General features: G+C 47.7%; 1 protein-coding gene across 1 annotated transcript; it reads right to left on the bottom strand.

The window, feature by feature from the left end:
• Positions 1–12,336: 12,336 nt before the first annotated feature.
• Positions 12,337–21,735, bottom strand: LOC136640445 (zinc finger protein RFP-like). Its single transcript, XM_066615590.1, has 6 exons — positions 21,296–21,735; positions 18,895–18,990; positions 17,822–18,052; positions 14,736–14,758; positions 13,577–13,695; positions 12,337–13,145 (listed from the first exon to the last, which is right to left on the bottom strand). Exons 1-6 carry the CDS (start codon positions 21,731–21,733, stop codon positions 12,619–12,621), a joined length of 1,434 nt encoding a protein of 477 aa, XP_066471687.1. The 5' UTR covers positions 21,734–21,735; the 3' UTR covers positions 12,337–12,618.
• Between the last annotated feature and the right edge of the window lie 2,559 nt (positions 21,736–24,294).

Below are 24,294 nucleotides of genomic sequence, written 5' to 3'. Positions count from 1 at the left end.
CTCAGGGCAGCTGCAGTCCAGTTTCACTCTCACTCCTTTCTTCTTTCATTTATTCTGTGACTATCCAAAAGAGAACAAGTTATTTCACCCACAACCACTTAAAGTCCTGTGTAACTGATCTCTGAAGCAAAGTACTGTGGGACCTCCTTATTCACAGGCTCGGCCTCCATGGGTTTGAGTATCCAAGGAGGCTGAGCCCCAGCTCAGAAGGCCTGAGGACCTCCCAGACATGACTGGATGTGACTGGCCAACCCCTTTCTCTCTTCCTGTCATGGTGTCACCCCTTCCTTGATGATGTCTCTCGGTGCAGTCAGCACCTGCCTAGTGATGCCACAGGTTGGAGGTCCTAAACACTCAGGTAATTAAGACGGGGCACCAGGGTGGTTAAACCAGTCATGCTTTTGTTCTTTTTCCAGCCTGTTTGTAGTTTTCCCAGCTTGCGTATGGAGGCCATACAAAGGGCTTGACTTAATTGCAGCTCCTCCAATTTGAAGTGCATATGTGAGATTCTGCACCACCTCAGCCCTATATGTTGGTAACCAGCATTGGGGCATCTCTCTGCTTTGGTTTCAACCCTTTCTTTGTCTTTCTTGCTTGTTGAGTTTATCCCTTTTCAAATAGGACTTTAAATATTTATTTATTTATTTGCAGGTTTCTCATCCTGCCTTTCTCCCACACCAAAGGGGGGGACAAGGGGGTGGACAATATCAACATAAAACAAAACTATATGTATTAAAAACATTAAAACATCCAGGATCACCACAATTAAAATACAACAGCCCAATCCTGAGCTGCCCTTTGTGCCGGGACTGCTGCAGCACCAAAAGAGCTGCCGCGGCATTCTGCATGCAACAGGGCAGCTGCTGGGAGCTCCTTGGGGGAAGAGGACTTTTGTCCCCTTCCCCCTAATAAGGCAAGTAGCCTCACAATGGGCTACTCAATATGACAACCCTTGGGGATTGAAAAGGTACTGAGAGCAAAACAGCTAATATTATAATGTTGTTGTACAAATCGATGGTAAGGCCACACCTGGAGTATTGTGTCCAGTTCTGGTCACCGCATCTCAAAAAAGACAAAGTGGAAATGGGAAAGGTGCAAAAGAGAGCGACTAAGATGATTACTGGGCTGGGACACCTTCCTTATGAGGAAAGGCTACGGCGTTTGGGCCTCTTCAGCCTAGAAAAGAGACGCCTGAGGGGGGACATGATTGAGACATACAAAATTATGCAGGGGATAGACAGAGTCGATAGAGAAATGCTCTTTACACTCTCACATAATACCAGAACCAGGGGACATCCACTAAAATTGAGTGTTGGGAGGGTTAGGACAGATAAAAGAAAATATTTCTTTACTCACAGTTGGTCTGTGGAACTCCTTGCCGCAGGATGTGGTGATGGCATCTGGCCTGGATGCCTTTAAAAGGGGATTGGACAAGTTTCTGGAGGAAAAATCCATTACGGGGTACAAGCCATGATGTGTATGCGCAACCTCCTGATTTTAGAAATGGGCTGTGTCAGAAGGCCAGATGCAAGGGAGGGCACCAGGACGAGGTCTCTTGTTATCTGGTGTGCTCCCTGGGGCATTTGGTGGGCCGCTGTGAGATACAGGAAGCTGGAATAGATGGGCCTATGGCCTGATCCAGTGGGGCTGTTCTTATGTTCTTAAACTCAAAACTGCAGGTCTCTTGTTATCTGGTGTGCCCCCTGGGGCATTGGTGGGCCGCTGTGAGATACAGGGACTAGATGGGCCTATGGCCTGATCCAGTGGGGCTGTTCTTATATTCTTATGACTCCTCAGGCCCCACTTTGGTTTGTGCCAGGTCTAGGTGTTCCTGCCTAGTGCTGCCCTGCAGTGTCTACCCTTGGGGAAGGACAAGCAGAGGGGATCCTGCAGGACTTGGCTCTGAGTCTGTCTTCTAGGCCTGGGAGGAGACAGGGTTAGGCTTAACGCACCATGGGGCTCTCCTGACCCACCCAGACCTCCTTTCTCCTCTAGGTGGTTCTCTGGATTCCTCCCAGCCATTCTCCTTATGGACTTCTGAAAGGTTTTCCAAGTGTCTTCTCACCCCACACAGGCACCATCCCCCATTCCGTCTCCAGGGGTCCATTGCCAAGGCATCTGAGGCTGATCAGCACTTTTGTGCTCCCAGGATATCCCTGGGCAGTTTCTGTCACTGGCTGCTCTTCCAGCCAGGAAAGCAGCAGGAGTGTGTCAGAACCCAGGCTTGCCTGAACCTGTGAGAGTGCCATTTGTAGTAGGCTAAAAGGTTATTGCGAAGTGGGATATTCCAGTACTCTTATTCTGCAGTGGTGCCTGGAAGCAGGGCCAGCCCATCCAGGAGGCTGCCTGAAGTAGTCACCTAACAGATGGGGGGGGGGGGGCATTTCTGTCCTTCTGTTTGCCCTCATTGCCCCACCTTCTCTTTCCACTCCCTGAATTGGAAAGGAAGATAGGGAGGAAGTGTGGAGATGTCAGAAGAGGTGAGTAGAAGGTGGGAGGAGCAGAGGCTGACACATTCTGGGGTGGGGGAGGGGCATTTGGCATGCTGGCTCAGGAGGTCCCCCTGCCAAGGGGAGCATCAAGTGCACATTATATCAGCACACATATTTCTGGGTCAGACTGAATCCATGTGCCTTTTGAACAGGACAACCTGCCAGTCCTGGAGGAGTGTGATACTGGGTGGTCCAAAGAAGGTTGTGGGAGATCCCCAGCCCTTTCCTACCTTGTACTCCTGGCAAGCCTCCTCCCGAGGAACCACCGTGTGGCTTTCATGCTCCTTGGCCTGTCGCACACCAGGCAGATGGGGGCTTGGTGGTCCTTGCAGAAGAGCTTCAGGGGCTCCTGGTGCTTCTCGCAGACTCTCTCCTCTTCTCTGGGCCCCCTTGCTCCCCAAGATGGAGCTTCTTGGCTATTTTGACGAAGTTTGCCAACTGTCGATTGGGAATGAGGTTCCTCTGCTGAACGGACACTCTGCACTAGGGGCAGGAGGCTGCTGCTCCTCCCCCCAGCTCTGGGCCAGGCAGGCTTGGCAAAAGTTGTGCCCACACTCCGCGATGGTCACCGGGTCCCTGAAATACTCCAGGCAGATGGGACAGGTGGCTTCCTCGAAGAGGTCTTGGATGTCCCCCAGGGCTGCCATGGCTCCTGGTACAAGGAAACAGGAGTCACTTTCATTTTCTCTTCTGGGGTGGGTGGGATTCCTGTCCTGGTAACTGGAGATCTCTGCTGATGTTTTAACCCTTTCCAGCCTGAAATGACTCTGACTCTTAAATTGGAAAAGAAATGGGATACAGGTTCTCCCTGTACATGATGATTTCTCCCCTGATTGCACATGATGTCTACTGGTGTGAGTGTGCAAGCAGGCAAGTATGTGAAAGTGTTGTCTAAGTGTCTGTCTGGTCGACCAGAGGTTGCTGCAGTGGAGCTGCAGTGGAGTTGCTGCATGAGGGTGTGGACCTCAAAGTAAGTACAGGGTACAGAAGTATAGTAATGTACAAGGTACCCTACCACAAGGTAAGAACAAGGTACAATAGGAGCAGGTGTCCTTGTCTGGTACCTTAAGTAATCCTTGTTGGGTAAATAAGGGCCCTTGGGGACAAGTGTGTGTATCCCCGGTAATTTTACTGTCTGAGTAAGGCAGGTTCCAGTTCTGGGTGGCTAGAACTGCGGTGTAACAGGTAAAGATATTGTCTGGACCCTTGTGTGTGGTAGACATACCTGTGGGAAAGTTAGTAAGCAATCTTTAATTAGTGCTCACTGTCTCTTTAGAGACAAAGAAAGAGAGTTTAAATTTGTAAATATCAAAGTGATTCAATTAAAGCAGAAGAAAACTTGTTGTTTGTTACTGAAGTAGTTTCTGGAATGAAAAGTTCGCGTAGCAACTTGGCAATTCTCCTAAAAATAGTTAGTGAATCTGCTTCCTGTCTAAGGCTGTGTTGTTTAAGCCAGAGTGATTTAACAGAGCTGTGTGCTTTTATGTGCTGGTTTAAAAAGAATATGGGGCAAAGTAAGAATTTAGGAGGAGCGAATACGCGAAAAGTTAAGTTAAAAAGGACAATGTGCCCATTGTTGATTCAACAATGATATCTAACAGAAGTTAGTACCTGAAGTGGTAAGGCTGTCGTGGTATCTGAAGAGAAGAGAGGTAAGATTGTATTGCAAGTGCTTTCAGTGTTGGAAACCTCAGAATGGAGAGAAGTCTGAAGTAAGTATGACATGTTTACTTCTTTTGCATGTACATTAGAGCTGTAAATTATAAGCATGTATAATGTGAAATATGCTATTTACAGGTGCAGATGTGTATAGAGTGAGTAATGTGTTTGGATTGTTTGAAGTCCATGGACATGTGTGAAGTGTGAGAATGAGCGTGATAAAGTAAATATAATACATGCTGTAGTATTATGAGGTGCTCTTTGTCAAAGTTCTTCCCTCACAGGAATTGCTAATTGTTATGCAAACGTTAGTAAGCGTCCCTTCCAAAGTGACTGTGAACTTAAGTAATGAACTCATTATGATTTTGACTCTATGCTGCCTGTTTATTTCATGTTTCTGTGTTTCATGTTGTCTATCACATGTGTCTTATCTCCTATTGTCTAAATAAGGTATGTAAACTTCTCTAATTCCTCTAGTTGCAATTAGTGCTTCTAGTTGACTAGTGAAGTCAGCTGTGATTTTTTTACAGTGAGTGGAGTCACTCCAGTTTTTAGCCTGGCCAGGCGAGGGAAATCTGAGTTTCCCTAGTTTATACATGTTTTTAGGACTTTAAAAAGTCACTTTCCTTTACAGTTTCCTTAAACTTTCCTGAGTTTTTTTCAGGTTAAATGTTGAAAGGAAAAGTTTTCCTGCTTGTGCTCTTAGCAAGAGTTAAGCTAAAATTGTCTGTCTAGGTGTTCACCAGTTGTTTGGCAATTTCCCAGACTGGTTGTGTAAGCTCCCTGTTGCAGCTATTTTTAACTATGATCTGCTCAGTTCGGGTAAGAATTTTTCCTTTCTGCGCAGTCAGTGTTTAATCTTGAATGGAGGCCAGTGTGTGTGTCATAAGTAATGTTGTCCAGCCATAACTTTGTACTGAAAAAATTGAAAAGATTTTACTTGCAAGTAAAATAATGCTTGAAATGATTTTTTAAAGGCTGCACCTCAAGTTACTAGTCCACAAAGAGGATTTTAGTAGCTTGCTGAACAGCAAGGCAAGATTCTGAACTTTTGTTCCCAATAGACAATGAACCAACATAGTAAAAAGATTTTTACTTGTGGAGTACCTAGGTTGCAAGAAGTTGTAAGAGCAGCAGATGATGGGAGTGTCTGAAACCTTTGAGGACAGAGTCTTCCCTCAGTGAGGCTAAAAGCAATTTGCAAAGCTATCCCCTTAGTTTCCCCTTCCCATTGGAGGTCTACAGTTGCATTCCAATCGAGTAAGTTCCTGGCAGTCTACGGAAGTGCCACCTTGTCACCTTCTGTGGGTTGTAGGTTCCTTGCAGCTAGGAATGCAAGCCCTTCTGTGTTGTTAGGTTACTTTGGGTCAGGCTTTGCAATGCTGCTAAGTCTAAACCTACATATTCATGACACCCTCCTCTGCTAATATGAATCTCATAGTTGTTTGCAATGCTGCAGTAAGATTTGTCTTGTTTTCACCCTGGAACGCAGACTGTTGTAGCCCCTGTCTGCCTTGCAAGTGGCTGCATCTCTTCTGGCTTTCCTACAACCGTGATCTTGGGTGGGAAGCGTCAGTGTTACTTAGCTATGTTGCTAGGTGGGTAATGGTGCTGGTTTCCTTTCTTCCTATGCTAGATATATCTTTGTACCTTTGATGGGATTTAGAGCTGCAGTGCATGCCAGTGAGTCTGTATTCTAGGAGAGCCTGATGTGCAATTGCACACCTCTTTGCAGTGAAGTATCCACATTTTGATGGGAGAAAAAATGCTAGTCCCCTAAAGTTAGTTGGCTTAGCTAGCTCAGCTGATGTTTCTCAGTCCCAACCTCTGCCCTGTTATTTCTGTGCCTGAGTCCCAGAACTGTCCCCTCATACCCGGTCCTCAAACCCAGATTTTTCTACAGCGTGTGCTGTAGAATTTAATTTGTGTGCATCTAAATAAGAAAGCTAATGTTGCAAAATGCAAGGCTCAAATAGTTTGTATGTTTGGTTACTACTATGGCAACCTTCAGTCTTGAAAGACTATGGTATCTCATTCTGAAGGGTGGTTCTAGAACAGCGTCTAGTGTGACCAAAAAGCCAATTCGGGAGTGGCTGTCCCTTTCACACTAGGAGCAAGTGTAGTCTATCCTGGGTCTGTCTCCCTAGCTATGGGTCTTCCTTCTTTGTCTCTTTGCCTCAGTCTGTTAGCAAAGTGTCTCTTCAGACTGAGAGAGGCCATGCTGTGTAGCCTGTCTCCAAGCAGGCCGCTTGGAGGCCAGGGTTTCCTGTGTTAAGGTCTATTCCTAAGGTTTTAAATCCCTTTTGCAATTTCTATCAAAAGTTACCTTTGTGTTGAAAGTGCACAACAGTATAAATATGTGTTAACAGTGTCTGTGTAAGCTAACTACAGGAAATTTTTTTTTTGGAGCACATTCAAATTGTGAATTGAAATAATAATTGGAAAGGTGATAATCTCCTGAAGAAAAAATTTCCTTGCTATGCTACTTTATTGTCATCTTAGTTAAAGTTCAAATGGTAACCCCTTCCAGTTCTTTTCTGGTACCTGGGTGGCCTATTCTATTAGTGTGCCACTGTGCTGTTATGTTGTTTATGATGCTGCCATCAGAAGGACGCTTCTGCTGGCAGTATAGAGTTGATTAAGTATTAAATGAAGTAATTAATTTTGCTGTGTTTGTTATTTGACATATGTGTGTTTTTGTTTGTATTTTCTTTTATTTTCTACCATGTATAATAACAGGCTTATTAAGTATGTAAAAGAAAGTTAAAGAAAATTTACAAATACAGAAGCAAGGTGATTTGAGTGAATAATTTTTAAAATAATGGAAAAATAACCTCAACGTTCCAAAGTTGAACAAGCAGCACTATGCATTCACAAAGTACAAAAGGAGTAAGTTTAGGTGAGTTTGTTTTGATCTGTCTGTTCTATTTCTTATAAGTTCATTTGTATGCTCGCAATAACAGAGACTTGTATGTAAACCGAAGTTTTTTATAATCTAAGTTCTGTGTTGAAGTTCTAGAAAATAAGCCAAAAGTTTCTGGGAAGTTGGCCAAGATCGCTCAGAGAAAAGAAAAAAAAAATGAGTTCCTTTTTGTTTCAAAGTTTAAACTGAAGCCTGCAAAGCCAGCCATATGGAAAAAAGTGAAATGTTTTCGGTTTTGATATCTTGTTAGAGCTGATTCTTTTACAAGTAAACCAAGTGCTTATGTTTGAGGAAATAATCATAAAGCATGAGAGCTATCAATTTGGAATAAACTACTACCTGCAAACAGTAAAAATGAAATGGACTTTGTTTGAAGGAAAGGATTACTAAGACTGATGTCCTATGGAGCATTACGTTGAACTTTTCTATTTCAAACATGGACTTTTCCAAATGATTTCTTAATAGACTCTTTCTTTAATGATTACAACTGTGTTTGTAGTCTGTTGTGATGTGATGTTTTGAAATGTTTTTTACTGTTCCAACATTTTTCACATTTCATAGTTGTTCATTATGTTAATTTGTATTATGTTTTACAATGTTGTTTTCTTATTGATAGATGAATGTGTAAGAGTTAAGCTGTATGTAGAATGCCTGAAGTGTAACCAAATTGTTATTGTTTAATTCTAATCGCTCAAAAGAGCAATGAGAGAAAAATAAGCGAAGAAGACATAAACATAGTTAACCTATTGCACACCTATCACACCTAATTGAAAGAGGTGGTAAAATCCAAAGACACTGCAATTGTGGGTAAATGTAGGTAAAAGAAGAAGCTCTTAAGAAGTGTTTCCCTATTTCCCAGAAAAAAGTGTTTTGCAGGACATTCCTTATTTAATTGAGTGTGAGTAACTTCGATGGTTGTCTGATCCATCATACTTGTGCTACCTTAAGTCAACCTATACAAAGGTATGAGTTTCTTTCATAAAGTCCTATAAATTTTTTTTATAAAGTTAGCAAACACTTCTAGAGTATCTCTACATAAGAAAGCATTTTCATATAGCTTTAGTTAAGTACACTATTCACAAATAAAGTGGTCTGTCCTTAGTATTATTGAAAGTTAAAAGAATGGATTTGCAAAGTCTAAAGTACTTCTTTTACAGAATATTACTCTTTTAAAGAGTGGTTATAGTGTGCATTTGAGCATTGTGTCGGCCATAAAATGAGCTAGCTTCTAACTAAGGCACTGATCTAAAGACAACTTATGGCTGAAGAGACTTGGGTTGGCTTAGATAACAAGGCCTTTGAAGTAAGCAGTCATGGATGCACAGCATCAGGTGACACGGATGCTCGTTGCATGAGCAAAATCTGCATAGTCTGACAAATGTAGAAGTACTACTAACTCAAATATTAAAATTACATATTAATTCACTAAGGATATTGCACTTTATGCAAGGAAACATGTGTTTAAACATATATCTCAATTATTGCTATCAATAGCAGCTTTGCATGTTACAAGAGACTTCCTAAAAGTTGCTTTGTAGTCCTTAAGCTATACCATTGATATAGCAACTCTTTCTTGCTATAGTTTCTGTCACTATGACAGATTTTCTTTCATAGTTAATCTCCCAAGTATCAAGAATGTACCCTTCCAAGTTCCAAAAGCAAGACACTAAAGTTAGTGAAGCTTCAACACCAAAAGTTAAGGTGCACTTAGGAAAATGTAGTTAAAACCGATTGTTTTAGTTACATACGGTTGCATAACATGACGAAGCAAATGCACCAACATAACAAAAGCCTAGCACAGAAGGTCAAACAAACATGTATGTTCCCAAATTAGTAGTATAAGAGTGTGACCAAGATAAACACCGAGATGTTTATTTTGGTCAAGAAAAAAATGAAGGATTGATAGAGATTTTAGGGGTTAACCTAACTTCTCTCAGAGGAGGAACATTAAGAAAAAACATGACTTGTGTTTTTCTGTTAAAACACAGGGTAGTTAAGTGTCAAGATGACCTGCAGAAAGAAAAAAACATGTGCGTCATAGCTTTCCTAAAAGGAACATTCCAGGGTCTTGTGAAATCAAAGTTGCAGGCCAGGACTTCCATACATGGATATGGAGACTTCCCAGTTAAGGCTAGAATCATGCACCAGTATGCCAAATAAGGAGAGGAAAATGACATGTATATCACATGGGTCACTTGTGTTTGATAGAATACAAGTACTGGAGTTTTGGGTGTGGTCAGAGAGAAATCCAAGATCCACCATGGGGTAACTTAGAACCTGTATCCATCCTAATCTATTCTTAATCTGTAAATAGCATGAAAAATAAATGTTATATATGCTTTTAAAGAAGTCTATGTTTGCTTAGCATTTTGACCCAGAGACCAAGTCCCAGAAATCTCTCTATCATATTATAACAAGGAGAATAGTCACAACACAGTCCAGGTCATACAAGAAAGATTACAACAGTCCAATTTACCTTATCCAAATCAGTTTCCAAACAACACAGTCAGTTAAGCAGTCCAAGGTCAGTCACAGCATAAACACAGTACACCAAAACCATGAGCAGCAGTATCTCAGCTTCACACCTACTACTGTACTTGTGGAGCTGCAGACTGGGGCTTTTGTCCTCTGATCCTCCAATCACATCCTGCAGGGTGTGGCAGGCTCAGGTGCAGAGTCATTCTGCTGACTCATTTTGACTCAGCTGCCTGCAACTAGCCATAAACCAAAATGGTTAGCTTTGTCTCTGACTCAGCATGGTCAGAGAGCTAACATGACACTTCACCTGGATCCCCTCCTGGAGCCTGTTGGGGGCTCTTTGCAGAGAAGGAGACTGAACTCCTGAAGCTGGTTCAGCCCATTCTGCAATCAGGGTCTTATCCTCACCAGTTGGGGGCACCCAAAGTATTGCACAAAGGAAAAAACCAGAGGGGCTCAGAACTCAGCAAAGGCCTCCCCCTCCCTTCCTCCTGAAGAAGTAGTCACTTATCACTATAAGGGCACAATCCTAACCAGGTCTACTCAGAAGTAAGTCCTATTGTGTTCAATGGGGCTTACTCCCAGGAATTAGGATTGAGCCTAAGAGGCTGGAGCCCCTGCTGCCCCACTGAGCTGCAGCCCTCCTCCTGGAAGAACACCAGATTCTCAGTTCTGCCAACCTGGCATCCACCGAGGCATGCGCATCCATTTTCTTTCTAAAGCATGCCCGCCAATGCTTCGAGAAGGGCCCTGTGGCCCTCCAAAGCTTGTTCCCCTCATTCGGCCTCAGCTGTGTCCAAATGGCAGAGATGATTTCTTTGATCGGGCCAGGCTGACCTGATGTCACCACCGCAAAAGAGGACCAGGCACCTCCAAATGTGGGGCATCCAAGAAAAATGTAGGACATGACAAAATCAAAGCTAAAAACACTCATGTATTGTTTTCATGTGTCTAATTTGAAACTATTAAATGTAATTTAGTTTTAAATTTAATAATAATTTATTCATTTCAAGAAGGCTCTGCACTGCCTGATCACAGGGAAAAAGAAAAAAATTAAGTTCTTTTCCAGGACACGAGCCTAAAAAGAGGACATGTCCTGGAAAAAGAGGACATCTGGTCACTCTGGATCATGCAAGTCCATTTTCTTTTTAAGGGTCAAACAGCAGTGCTTGAAGAACAGCTGGAGACCATTCCAGAGCCCAGCAGAAGAGAGCTGTTTGCCTTGACAAATGCCCTTGTCCAGGCTGCTGGAGTGTTGGGCTCAGTGGCATTGCTGGGGGTGCAGCTGCACCAGGAGACACGCAAAGGGGGAGGTGACACCACTAGTGACCACAGTCACTCAAATCACGGTTTGTAGGAATAAGACCATCAGCTTGCAGGGCCATTGAGAGGAACTTTATCAGGGTGCACCAGGTGATGTGCATTTGGATCCTGGACCCCCTTTGCAAGTTCTGTGGTCCACTTGGGAGTATTTCCCTCCCTTTTTTTCCCTGCTTCCTTCGTCCTCTTCAGTCTACAGATGATGCTGCACTGATACCATTTCAACAGAGAACGGCCTGCAAGATCCTCCTCTGCCCAGCATTGTTTCCATTGGTCCCCGACTCCCCCTCCTTCTCCTGCAGTTGCAAGCTGGGCAGCCCAAACCCAACTTGCACTAGAACAGGCAGGCCGAATGGCCTGAGCTGTATCCAGCACAAGTAAGGTGCTGACTAGAGCTCAACATGGGTAGTTTACTACCTCCCAGACTGCCCTCCCTCACCCAAAAATGCCCCCCACCTCTGCTACACCCTCTCTCATGCCTCCTGCCGGCCTGCCTCTGTCAGCCTGAAGGGTAAATATCTGGCTATACCTTCTGTGCTAGAAATCATGACCATTTAGGATTTGGGTTTTAGTGAATCCAAATTTCCCAATTGTTGTCTGCATTGCCTTTGGATGTTAACATTTTATGTTTTATACACCTTTTTCTGTTTTTTAAAATTATTTTGATAAAACTTGTACATGAACAGGGGAGATGGGTGTTTTTCCCCATCAGGAGGGGGAGCCTTTGCCTGTTCAGTTTGTACCATGCAAGCATATGGGATGCTCTCACCTGTGCAGACGAGACTTCTCATTGGTCTCTTTTTCTGTGTTCTTCTTTTACATGTCCCTCCTTAAGAAGCCATGAGAAGCAGCTTCTCTTGTTTTATTTTGCTCTCTGTTCCACCAGCAGTAGGAACCTCTGACCATTCAGATGATACGTCATCTTAGAAGCTGTGAGTCCATTTCTTTGGAAACCTTCACCAGCCTCTGCTCTTGTGCACATGCAGTTGAAAACAGTAGCCTGGCCAAGGGGTGGACCAGTGTTCCCAAATCAAACCGTGAGATGCGGCTCCCCAGGAAACCCCAAAATCATAAGAATGATCAATGAATTTTCTGTGACCCTTCGATCAATGGGGGGAGGGGATGGGGGGCTTACCAGGAATTGTTCTGAGGCAACAGCAAAAAGCCCAAAAGAAAAAAAAAGGAGCCATTTGTCTTCTTCTCCAGACAGGAAGGGAGATGAAGGTGCTGGTGGAACCTGCAGGCTTTGTGCATAGTACAGTGTTGAACTTCCCTAGCAGCAGTCCTCACAATCCTGAAAGCGCCTTCATCTTCCTGCCTGTTTGGAGAAGAACCTAAAATGGCTACATTGTTTCTTTGCTTTCTGTGGCTGCCTCAGAACAATCAAAGACAAGTAAAAGTGCTCCTTCCCCCCCACCCCCTGCGTCCTGCTCCCCCCCCACCTCACCAGGCAGCTACTCCTAGACTCTGTCCTGGCCTCCCCACCTGCCCACAGCAAGTCCTTCCTCAGGACTCATCTGAGCGCAGCCCTTTCTCCTCACAGACCTTCTGGCAAACCCCACAGCCCACCTCACCTCCCAGTGACCTCCCATATCGACCCCTGTATACATCAACCCACTTTTCAGGGTCAGTTTTAAGGCATAAATTCTACCACTTATACACATGTATAGATGGCACGTTCTTGTCAATCACTCTGGTCTGGAAAAGAAAACCAGCAGAGCCTGAGAAGAAGACCCTGTGACTGCCTCAGGGAGAGAGGCTCAAGTGGGATTCAATAGGCACCCAAAAGAAGGGGAGGAGGGTCTCTCCGCAGAATGAGGCTCCTGAGTAAGTGTGGATATGGACTCCTGTGTCAGCATCTTCAAAGGCCACCTGTCCCCCAGCACAGTCCAGAGTCACTCGGATTCTCTTGAGCTCCTGGCTCAGGGACAGAGGAGGGTCATAAGGGGTATTAAAAACTCTGTAAATGGTGTACTGACCTCTCCAGTGCCCCACAGCCCAGATCCCTTCCTTAGGACTAAGATCAAACCTGTCCTTTCTCCTCACAGACTTTCTGGCAACCCCCACAGCCCACCATCCCTCCCCTCCCACAGTGACCTCCCAGAAGTGTCTGCCTGCTGTGAAGCCCTCACGGCCCAGCACACAAGGCCAAAAGTCAAATCTCTCAGGATTGTCGGGCATTGCTTGCCATTCGGCTCCCCGTCTCACACTCTTGTAGTCCTCGGACAGGATGAGTCGGGGATGAGCCGTGTCTGGATCCAGAGTCACCTTTGCTGTTGGGTGGAGGGAGGGGAGGAAAGAGACAAGATCAGCCTGGAGACCATCCTGAGGAAATCAGCCTCCTCCCAACTGTGCCCAGTCCTCAGAGAGACCTCTGGAAGCAAGAGGGCGGCCTAGTGTGTCAGTGCCCCAGACAGCTGGGCTTCCAGCAGCCCCAAACCGCTTACAAGTGGCACTTACGTTGGGGCCTCGGCTGCCTCCTTCGTCCCCCCCTTTTTTTCTAAATTGGGAATGGAGGAGGTAGCTGCAGGGAAGTCATTAGTTATGGGTCACGAGTGGGGGGGCAGAAGAGGGGTGGGGGGGCAAGGGGTGTGGGGGTGGAAATCTGGGGTACACCACTGATTACTCTCCCCCTTCCTTTCAGCCCCTGCACCGTGACAAATCCTGCCCACCATCTGCATCCTTGCACAGAATTCTTCATTACCTGGGAATTGCTTCCTGATTGACTTCAGAAGGGGTTTCACGTCACGGAATCCCCCAATTCTGCAGGTGAACCAAGGAGGAAAAGCCACAGGATTCCCAAATGCTTCCTTCTTCTCAGACCTGTTTTGGAGAAGAAAAAATCTGATCCCAAAATCCACCCAATCAGAGGCATTCCTGAGCATTCCCTTTTCTGCCCCCACACCCCCATTCCCCCCCCCCACCCTTGACCCAGAAGTAATGGCGGTGGAAAGAGGGGACTACCTGATCAAGCGCTATGGGGTCGCTCAGCAGCAGCGCCCAGGAGGTGCCACCCACTTCCCCACCTCCTGGAATGGTGATCGCCTCCTGGCACCAAATCTGAGCGGCCTCAAAGCACTCCAGTCAAGCAGCCTTTGTGTGCCTCAGAAGGGGCCTGGAAGGGTCCTCGGGGCCTGCGAAAAGGGAGGAGGTCGTGTCACTTCTCACCACCCTGAAGTTACTCCCTTTCCCTTGTGTTAAAGGGGAGAAGAGCAGAGGCAGTGCTTAGCCCCAGCAGGTTCTGCAGCTGAGCAATGCCACTGCTCTCCTCCCCTTTAACACAAGGGGAGGGGGAGGGGTCGGACCTCATGGACGCATCTGGGGGCCCCTCTCTTCACCTTTGACAGGAGAGGGGGGGCGGCCCTCAGAGCAGCGTGGAACCATTCAGAGAGTGGATGCGCTCCTGTAGCCATTTTCGGAGTATGGGGGGGTGTCGCAGGGGGCGTGTCACAGCAGCACCCCCCAGTGCAGTGCTTGAGGCATTTGTCCTGCTTTCCCCCCTCTAAGTACACCACTGCATCCAATCTGGAATTCCTGACTGGAACAAAAGGACAGCCTGGAGGAGAAGAAAGGAGTAGAAATCCTGGAGACAGAAGCAGACACACTGGGGGTGCTTTGGGGAGGAGGCTTATCTAGTGATGGCAACATGAATAGAAAATACAGCAGGTACACAAAAACCTCAGGGTAATGTGTCCCTGAATGAACACAGGGGTCTGGCAGCTCTGCTGCCTGTTCCAAAGAGACACAACACTGGAGGGTGGGGAGTCCTACACTCTCTCCCCAGAAGCCCCTGGAGAGCCACGTTCTTCACAGCCCTTCCCAGCATCAGGAAGCAAGAAGGGAAATGAGTGGGATCCACGTACCTCTGCAAGGTCTTTCTAATATCCTGAAAAGAAAAGAAAGAGAACTCAGCACCTGCCACAAGGAAGACCCTGGACAGAGATGCTCTCTGGTCCTCCAATGTTCATTTGGCAGGGATCTGTCTTGCACACTCCATTCAAGGACTAAGCTTGTAGCAGCTCCGCATGTTAGTGGATCTATCACATACCCCAACAACAGAGTCAGCATGTGGGGTTGGAGGGTGGTGAGAGATTATGGAAATGGGTTGGGATAGGGGAGGTGGTGGGGTGAAGAGGGGGGTGGAAGGGGATGATATTGGTGGCAGGGGCACCGCTGATATCTTATCCAGGCCTCAATCACATGCTCCAGCAAAATAGCTGGTACAGGTTGGAGAAGATCTGGCACCAGAGGTGTTTCCCTGGAGTAAGAACAAATGTTCCTTTATCAAAAGAAGACATCTGCAAAGGCCCCTTTGCTGGGTGCTCAAGCAGCGCAGGTGCACTGACTGGGGTGGGGGGAAGGAAGGATAGGATTGGGCAGTACTGTCACAATGGGGGGGGGAGTCACAGTGCTAAGTTTTGCTGGAGCCTGAACATGCTGCGCAAGCCACCCTTCCAGCCATTCTGGGCGTCAAGAGCAAAAGGAAGAGACAACTCCATATTTCTCTAGCTGCCCAGAATGGCTCCGAAAGGGAGGAGGAGGGCCCACTTCCGTGGCACATTCAGGCACCTGCAAAACTTAGCACTGAGACCTCCTGTGAGTTTCTCCTGGTCTATCCCCAATGACCAGCCAGGACAATAACCAACTGACCCTGAGAATTTCTCTAGATCTACCACTAGCAGCAGGACAGGGCAGTAAACCAATCAAAACTGTAAGCACCCAATGGTTCCATAATACCAACTTAGGCCCAAATCCTAACCCACTTTCCAACACTGGCATAGCTGTGCCAATGGGACGTGTGCTGCAGTGGCAGTCACAGAGGCCTCCTCAAAGTAAGGGAATGTTTCTTTCCTTACCTCAGAGCTGCATTGCCCTTATGCTGGTGCTGGAAACTGGGTTAGGATTGCGCCCTGAGTGTACAGAATAACACCCCAATATCACAAGGGGATACTTATCCCTTCCTAAAGTGCTGCAAAGAGATCATCGTCACTGAGCTGCATGAAATCCTCTGTCTTTGCTGGAGAGAAGGTGGAGTACCTCAAGACATGAGGGATGCAAACATCATCACGCTCTACAAGAACAAAGGTGACAGGGGTGACTGCAACAACTACTGCGGCATCTCTCTCCTTAGCGTTGTAGGAAAGCTGTTTGCCCGAGTTGCACTAAAGAGGCTCCAGGTACTTGCAGAGAGCGTCTACCCAGAATCGCAGTGTGGATTCCGAGCCAACAGGTCCACCACTGATATGGTATTCTCCCTTAGACAACTGCAGGAGAAATGCAGGGAACAACGACAGCCACTCTTTATAGCCTTCATAGATCTGACAAAGGCTTTCGACCTGGTCAGCAGAGACGGCCTCTTCAAGATTCTCCCCAAGATCGGATGTCCACCCAGGCTCCTCAGCATCATCAGTTCTTTCCACAAGGACATGAAGAGCACTGTTGTCTTCGATGGCTCCACATCAGACCCCTTTGTCATCCGAAGCAGAGTGAAGCAGGGCTGTGTTCTTGCGCCAACCTTGTTTGGGATTTTCTTCGCTGTCCTGCTGAAGCATGCCTTTGGAACTGAAACAGAAGGCATCTATCTCCGGACCAGACGGAAAGCTCTTCAACCTCTCCAGACTGAGAGCAAAGTCCAAAGTCTAGCTGAAATGTCTGCGTGACTTCCTCTTTGCCAATGATACAGCTGTCACTACCCACTCTGCCAAAGATCTCCAGCAGCTCATGGATCGTTTTAGCAAGGCCTGCCAAGATTTTGGACTGACAATCAGCCTGAAGAAAACACAGGTCATGGTTCAGGATGTGGACTCACCTCCCTGCATTACAATCTCTGCGCATGAACTGGAGGTTGTCCATGACTTTGTGTACCTTGGCTCAACGATCTCCGACACTCTTTCTCTCGATACCGAGCTAAACAAACGCATCGGTAAAGCAGCTACCACGTTTTCCAGACTCACAAAGAGAGTCTGGTCCAACAAGAAGCTGACGGAACATACCAAGATCCAGGTCTACAGAGCTTGCGTCCTGAGTACACTTCTGTACTGCAGCGAGTCATGGACTCTTCGCTCACAACAGGAGAGGAAACTGAACGCTTTCCACATGCGCTGCCTCTGACTCATCCTCGGCATCACCTGGCAGGACAAAGTTCCAAACAACACAGTCCTGGAACGAGCCGGAATCCCTAGCATGTATGCACTGTTGAAACAGAGACGCCTGCGTTGGCTCGGTCATGTTGTGAGAATGGATGATGGCCGGATCCCAAAGGATCTCCTCTATGGAGAACTCATGCAAGGAAAGCGCCCTACAGGTAGACCACAGCTGTGATACAAGGACATCTGCAAGTGGGATCTGAAGGCCTTAAGAGCGGACCTCAACAGGTGGGAAACCCTGGCCTCTGAGCGGCCCGCTTGGAGGCAAGCTGTGCAGCATGGCCTTTCCCAGTTTGAAGAGACACTTGGCCAACAGTCTGAGGCAAAGAGGCAAAGAAGGAAGGCCCACAGCCAGGGAGACAGAGCAGGGACACACTACACTTGCTTCCGGTGTGGAAGGGATTGTTACTCCCAAATCGGCCTTTTTAGCCACACCAGACACTGTTCCAGAACCACCATTCAGAGCGTGATACCATAGTCTTTCGAGACTGAAGGTTGCCAACAATATACTTATCGCCAAGCAGCTTCTGATCCAGTCTGGGCTTTGGTTCTGGTCAGAGGCACTAGGGTCAAATGGTAGTTTAAAGAGGGCATCTACGCATTAGCAGTTAAATGACCAAGACTGAATTTAGATACAGCCCCAGCCCCCTCTTATACTCAGTAAGATTCCTCTGTAAATGTAGTTTTGTTTAGGATTTTAACGTGCCCTGCTACTGTTCCAGTCAGACTGCTGTAATGCACTATACATGCAGCTGCTCTTGACAGCACAGGCAGCCCGTGGAGCTCAGCAGATCAGACCTTACCTGCAGGAATTCGCTGGCAGGCTGCTGCCACTTCTCCTCCATCTCCTGGATGACATTTTCCACAGAAGAGAGTTCCTTGCAGAGTCTGGCCAGGTGCTCATCCCTCCTTCTGGCAATCTCCTTCTCCACCTCTTCCATTTGGGCCAGGAGGCTTCTCTCCTCTTCTTCCAGGAACTGGTGTATTTGTCGAAACTCAGCCTTGGTCTTTTGTCTCTTTTCTTCCGTTTGGTTCTGCAACAAGTAGATAGGAAGAAATGAATGGCAGACCAAAGGATTGACAGTCCAATCCAATGCTATCCAGGGCCCAGGGCTGCAGCGGCACCAAAATGGCTACCGCTGCATCCCATGGGCTTGGAAGCAGTGCTGGGGTACTCGGGAAAGGGAGCTTACAGTCCTTTACCCCATGTAATCACCAAGAGGCCCCGATAGGTCTCCTTGGATCTGAGCCCACTATTGTGTGGTCACAGATTCAAAGATACCCATGTCGGGTCTCCTGGAACTAGGGGGGTGACGGTATAGTGGCAGAGACTGTTGCCATCTCTGCCCCCCACCTCACTCCCTCCTCCTGTGACACCTTCCCCAGCTCGGAACACCACCCCCCTGTCCAGACTTACCACTCTGTCATCCGGTGCTCACCTGGAGTGGTGGGCAGTAGTCTCCTGTCCTCTGCCTGGTGCTGGCAGGCTCTTGCTGAGCCAGCTCCAGCACCAGAATGGTGCAGACTGTCACAGGTGTGTGCAATGGCACATTTGTGACACTGCACTGGTGCTGGGCTGGCGCAAGCCCAATTGGATTGCGTTATGTCCTTGCAGCACCATAAGGTTGAGCATGATTGAAAGAGCATTTCTGAGTTTTCACAGAGCTGAAATGAATATTTAGTCATGAAAGAGTTTCCTAAAGACCTCAAAGGACCCACTTTCCGAATGGCCGTGCATAGGAGATGGGGCCATTCCAGCCATGGAGGATTAGAGCAGCAGAGCTGCCTCCTGCCTTCGGACTCCTGCATGCTCTATTCCGTGTCTCCAGAAACAGGTTCGTGTATTTTTGAACTGCCCAACAATCGTGACACTTACCAGCAGGTCTTGGCTTTCTTTCTCTGCGTCTGCTTTATACGTCAGGAGTTTTTCTCTTTCTGCCCTCAAGATCTTCAGCCTGCTACTGATCTGATCCTGGTGAGAAATGAAAGATCAAGTTTATTTCCTTTGGAGACATGACTGATATTTACACACAAAAACAAGGACAAAAGCTCAGAGACAGATAGGCGGGATCAAGCCAACTGGACAAGGTGCATCTTCCCTGCACCAAACTCCTTTATTTTCCAGCAGCCCCCTAAGTCCCTTGGGGTCTTTATCTCATCATTCTAGAACTTCTCTTATAGTAATAGATCCAGTTAGATCTTGTTAAAAACTCTCTCAGGCAGGTCTGGTGCTCAGGTAAAAGCTCGGCCTCAGTCTGACTCCAGTGGATACAATTAAGAACTTTATGTGTATCTGCACTTTCAGTTGTTGGCAAAATTTCCAGCCAGTATTTAGCACCAACTTGGACTGAAGCTCTTTTTCAATGTCTTCTATTAATTATATATTAATTTTTTTCCAGCAGGATGTGATGCCATTTAGCCTTGTTGCTGAGTGCCCTACTTTGGTCTGTGGCAAGTCTAGGAGTCCCTGCCTGGTGCTGTCCTGCAGTGGCTGCCCTGGGGGAGGTCAAGCAGAGGGGGTCCTCCAGGGCCCAGCTATGAGTCCCAGTGTCTTTTTCCAGGCCTGGGAGGGGAGGGGTTAGGCTTCAACACCACCTCCTTCTCCCATTTAGGTGGCACTCCTGGCCCCCCCAGGCCTCCTTCCTCTTTCAGGAGGTTCCTTGGATCACTCCTCCGCCCCACCTCCCACCCACCCTCCTTATGGCCTTCTGAAAGTTTTTTCAAGTCCTCTGTCATACCACATCTGCACCAGCCCCCTTCCGCCTCCAGGGGTCCCTTGCAGAGGCATCCAAGACTGATCAGCACTTTTGGACTGCCCAGGATGTTCCTGGGCAGTTTCCAACACTGGCTGTTCTTCCGGCTAGGAAAGCAGTGGGAGTGTGTCTGAATTCAGGCTTCTTTGCTCTGGGGCCAGTGGTGTACCTAATGAATGCGTAGCCTGGTGTAAATCTCAAAATGATGCCCCAGAAGTGATGTCACCAATGGAAGTGACATCCCGCCTGGACTTTTAAAAAGTGAAATTTGGGGGGAAACCTGCTTCCTCCCCCCCAGCAGCTCTTCACCCTCTTGCTCTGCCATCTCCCCCCAACCAGTGGCATAGCTAAGGCATCTATCTGCTACCTGGGGTCAAAGTAGATTTGTAGCCCCCCCTCCAAGACGAAATCAAATTTAATTAAGAAAATAAATAAAACGTGTGCCACTGATTGGTTTGAGACAGTGTGTTGGGGTGAAGGGGGATGATTATTTTCCCTCTGCTTAATAAAAGGTGAGCACCACTTGCAAAGTGCCTCTTTACCTAGTTAGCAGGGTAATTGTATTATGGTACATGGGAATGAGAGCTGATTCATATTAATACCTTATTGGTTCCATGCTTATTATGATAACATTGCAAAATGTCAATTACATAATAACATGTCATTGCCTCTCAGAACAATCTGATAGGTCCCTTTTGAGTTTTAAAATCTGCTTTTTGTTCCATAAGGCAGTTGAGTTTTCATTTTCTCGTTAAATGGCCATAACTTTTGATAGAATAGATATTCCAATGGGGTTTGTTTCATTGCATTCTGCATGAAATGAGCTTTCCAAGGGATATATGATGGTATTATTCATACATACAAAAATTTTCACAATTTTGGCCACAAGTGTGAAGCTCAGTTTGTTGCCCCCCCCCCAAAGCTTGATGCTCATTGCAACTACTACCCCCTGCACCTCTTTAGCTACGCCACTGCCTGGGTCAAATCTGGACATTCTAGAGTCCCATTTGTAGTAGGCCAAGAGTTAACTTTAAAGTGGAAACTTCTAATTTCCGTATTTGGCAGTGAGGCCTGGAGGTAGGGCCGGCCCATCCAGGAGGCCAACTGAAGCCGTCACCTCAGGCAGTAGGTCGGTGGGGAACAGAGAGGAGGGGAAATGTGGAGGGGAGGAGAGTCCTGAGCCAGAACATGAGAGAGGCGGAGCAGCAGAGGCTGGCACATCATCAAGTAAGGGAGGAGCATGTTGCATGCAGGCTCAGGCACCAGTTGGTCTTGGACCAGCCCCGTCTGCAGGGGGGAATCAGGGGGGCAAAAAACAAGCGCACGCTTTGGAGCAGACTGAATCCATGTATGTTTTACATGTGACAACCTCCCAGTTACAGAGGTGTGTGATACAGTTTGGTCCAAGGAAGAACTGGATGTGGGGGGTCAGGCATAGGAAAACTTTGGGTCTTTTAACAGGGGTGCTCCTGCAGCTCTGCCCCTTCTCCCCCCCCCCCATCAAGTTCCTCAGCTCTTTCCTACCTTGTACTCCTGGAAAGCCTCCTCCTGAGGAACCATCTTGTGGCTTTCATGCTCCCTGGATGTGAAACACACCACACAGATGGGGGCTTGGTGGTCCTTGCAGAAGAGCTTCAGGGGCTCCTGGTGCTGCTCGCAGACCCGCTCCGCTTCTCTGGCCCCTCCTTGCCCCCCAAGACGGAGCTTCTTGGCTATCTCCACCACGTTCTTCAGCTGCCGGTTTGGGATGAGGTTCTTTCTCTGAGCTGTTTCTCTGCACTGGGGACAGGAGACCAGCAATGCATCATCTCCCTCCTCCTCCTTCCTCCAGCTCTGGGCCAGGCAGGCGCTGCAGAAGTTGTGCCCACACTCCGCGATGGTCACTGGGTCCCTGAAATACTCCAGGCAGATGGGACAAGTCAACTCATCGCAGAGGTCCTGGATGTCTCCTGCAGCTGCCATGGCTCCTGGCACAGGGAAGTCTAAGTCACTTTCGTTTCCTCCGCTTGAGTCTGCAGGGGGAGTTTCCCTTCCTGGAACTGACTGGGATCTCCTCTGACGTCACAAAAACAACTTGTGCAAAGCAGCAGGATGAGCTTCAAGGGGCTCCTGCTTGGGAAAGCTCTTTGGGGACATCAAGGGGCCTGATCAGCCCCTCCTTTGCAGAATCAGTTTCCCCTGGAGTGAGATTTAACCCTTTCCAGCCTGAAGCGACTCTGAAAGCTGCGGACTAAAGCAGAGCAGCAGGATGCAAGGAAGCCCCTCCTGTGCATAGATACCCTGCAGAGACATCTGGTGCCAGGCACAATGCAAAGAGGAAGGAGACCCCCACAGCCCCCCCAAGAGACCCCAAACACGGTGGGTCTCATCAGAAGTCTCCTCTGAAGTGGGATGTATGGCCTGGATCTCCTCCCGGATCCTCTTTGGGGCTCTTTGCAGAGAAGGAGCTTCAGCCTGAGTTCAGCCCCTTCTGCATTCCGGATCTTACTCTGGGCACCCAAAGGATTACCTAAAGGAGCAGCAAGAGGGGATCAGACTCTGACCCCCCAAAAGTCCTCCCCCTTCTTGAGCGGTGATGGTACAACCTGCTCAACCCCTGAGCTGCAGCTCCTCTCCAGGAAGAATAGAGAGTTCGACCAGGTTGGCATCAACCTGCAAACTGACTGGCAGGAGAGTTAGGAGGGATTTCCTCCCACAGTGCCTAATTAGTCTGTGGAATTCATGGCTACAAGATGTGGAAATTGCCACTGGCCTGAATGGCTGCAGAAGGGGATTGGACACAGGCATGGTGGACAGGACTGTCTGTGAGTGGTAATCACAGTGGGAGCAAGCTACCTCTGGCTGCAGTGGCAGGGGGCCTCTGAATACCCTTTGCACAGGATAAAAAGGGAGAAGCTGTTTGGGAGGCAGTGCGGTCATTTGACATTTGGCCACAGTAGCAATGAGCCACCTTGGAACTATCTCGTGAAAGGTGGGATAGAAATGGAACAGTCAGTTGCTTGCTAGAGAACCCCACGCCCCATTTTGTGCCAAGCTCTAGGTTCTTATCTATCCCTCACAATGTTTTCATGATTTCACCTGCCATGATCTTCAAGTAGGAGGCAACCAGCGATTACAACTCCTGCCTTTTATTTTTCTTTCAAAAGTCATTTCACATCAATTTGCAGCTGGTCAGTGTGAACACTGCAGGATTAGAAGCCTATCCAGAAGTAGCTCCAGCAACGAACCCTCCAGCACCCGTACTGATGATGGTGTCCCTGGATCCACTGCTGGGTGCAGGCCCCTGTTGGTGTACAATTCAGACCAGCTGTACTTGACTGGGAATTGCCTTCGAACAAATGCAGCAGCCTTTATGTGCAGTTTCTCCTGAATTGCTTGGAAGAGACCAGCGGGGAGGCAGGGGGCACTATTGTATCAGTGTCCTCCTGGGCATATCTATTGGTGCAAGTAAGTTGGCAACCTTCAGTCTTGGAAGACTATGGTATCGCGCTCTGGATGGTGGTTCTGGCACAGTATCTAGTGTGGCTGAAAAGGCCGATTCGGGAGCGACAATCCCTTCCACACTGGGAGCAAGTGCAGTCTGTCCCTGGTCTGTCTCCCTGGCTATGGGCCTTCCTTCTTTGCCTCAGTCAGTTGGCCAAGTGTCTCTTCAAACTGGGAAAGGCCATGCTGCACAGCCTGCCTCCAAGCAGGCCGCTCAGAGGCCAGGGTTTCCCACCTGTTGAGGTCCACTCCTAAGGCCTTGAGATCCCTCTTGCAGATGTCCTTGTATTGCAGCTGTGGTCTACCTGTAGGGCGCTTTCCTTGCACGAGTTCTCCATAGAGGTGTAATTTTCGGAGGTGTCTGTGCTGCCTGTTTGGTGGTTTCTTTCCCCAGAGAAATCTCGACCATTTGGTCCGCTTGCCCTTTTCTGCTGTGCATTTTGACAGCCTCTTGTCCACAGAAACCGTCTCCACCTTCTGGCACTGTCTTCCCCACTGAAGGTGTCCACGCTGTCTGCTTTGGGGAGCTCATCTAGCTCTGGAATGCCTCCTGCTCGGGCAGCCATCCTCATGCTTAGAGGAGCTGCACCACATGCCTGCGGAGGAGCAGGGGTGGTTTCCCGCCATTTGGACCAATTGCTCCCAACTGGGCCCCAGGCCTAAGCAGGCCCTGGGCGAGGGGAGAAGGAATAGTTTTGCTCATGCATTCCACAGTCACCAAAACAAGTGGTTTTGTAACTATTTCCCCTCAAAGATAATCTACACATTTGTTTCCTGCAGGCTTTCAAGTCTGCAATTCTATATTGGGATCCTGGGTCTTTAACAATTGTATAGAAGAGGGAATTTCAGCAGGTGCAGTTTGTCATCTCACAGTTAACAAACTACACCTGCAGAAATTCTCTCTCCTACACAACTGCTAAAGGTCCAGGATCCCTAAGGTTGAAAGTTTGCCCATCTCTGTTCTACAGCATTCCATAAACAGGGCGCCACCACTGAGAAGGCTCTACTCCTAGCCGCCACCACCCCACTTCTACTGGTGG

This window comes from Tiliqua scincoides, chromosome 2 (assembly GCF_035046505.1).
Source record: "Tiliqua scincoides isolate rTilSci1 chromosome 2, rTilSci1.hap2, whole genome shotgun sequence".
Lineage (NCBI taxonomy): Eukaryota > Metazoa > Chordata > Lepidosauria > Squamata > Scincidae > Tiliqua > Tiliqua scincoides.
This window is presented reverse-complemented; position numbering and strand designations above follow the sequence as displayed.

Excerpts from the sequence above, each read along its gene's own strand:
- LOC136640445 (XM_066615590.1), bottom strand. The coding sequence starts at position 21,733 with ATGGCAGCTGCAGGAGACATCCAGGACCTCTGCGATGAGTTGACTTGT. Across the intron at positions 18,991-21,295 it reads AGGCTTTCCAGGAGTACAAG|GATCAGATCAGTAGCAGGCT; the intron begins GTAGGAAAGAGC and ends ATTTCTCACCAG. Across the intron at positions 14,759-17,821 it reads CTGCCAGCGAATTCCTGCAG|GATATTAGAAAGACCTTGCA; the intron begins GTAAGGTCTGAT and ends TTTTCTTTTCAG.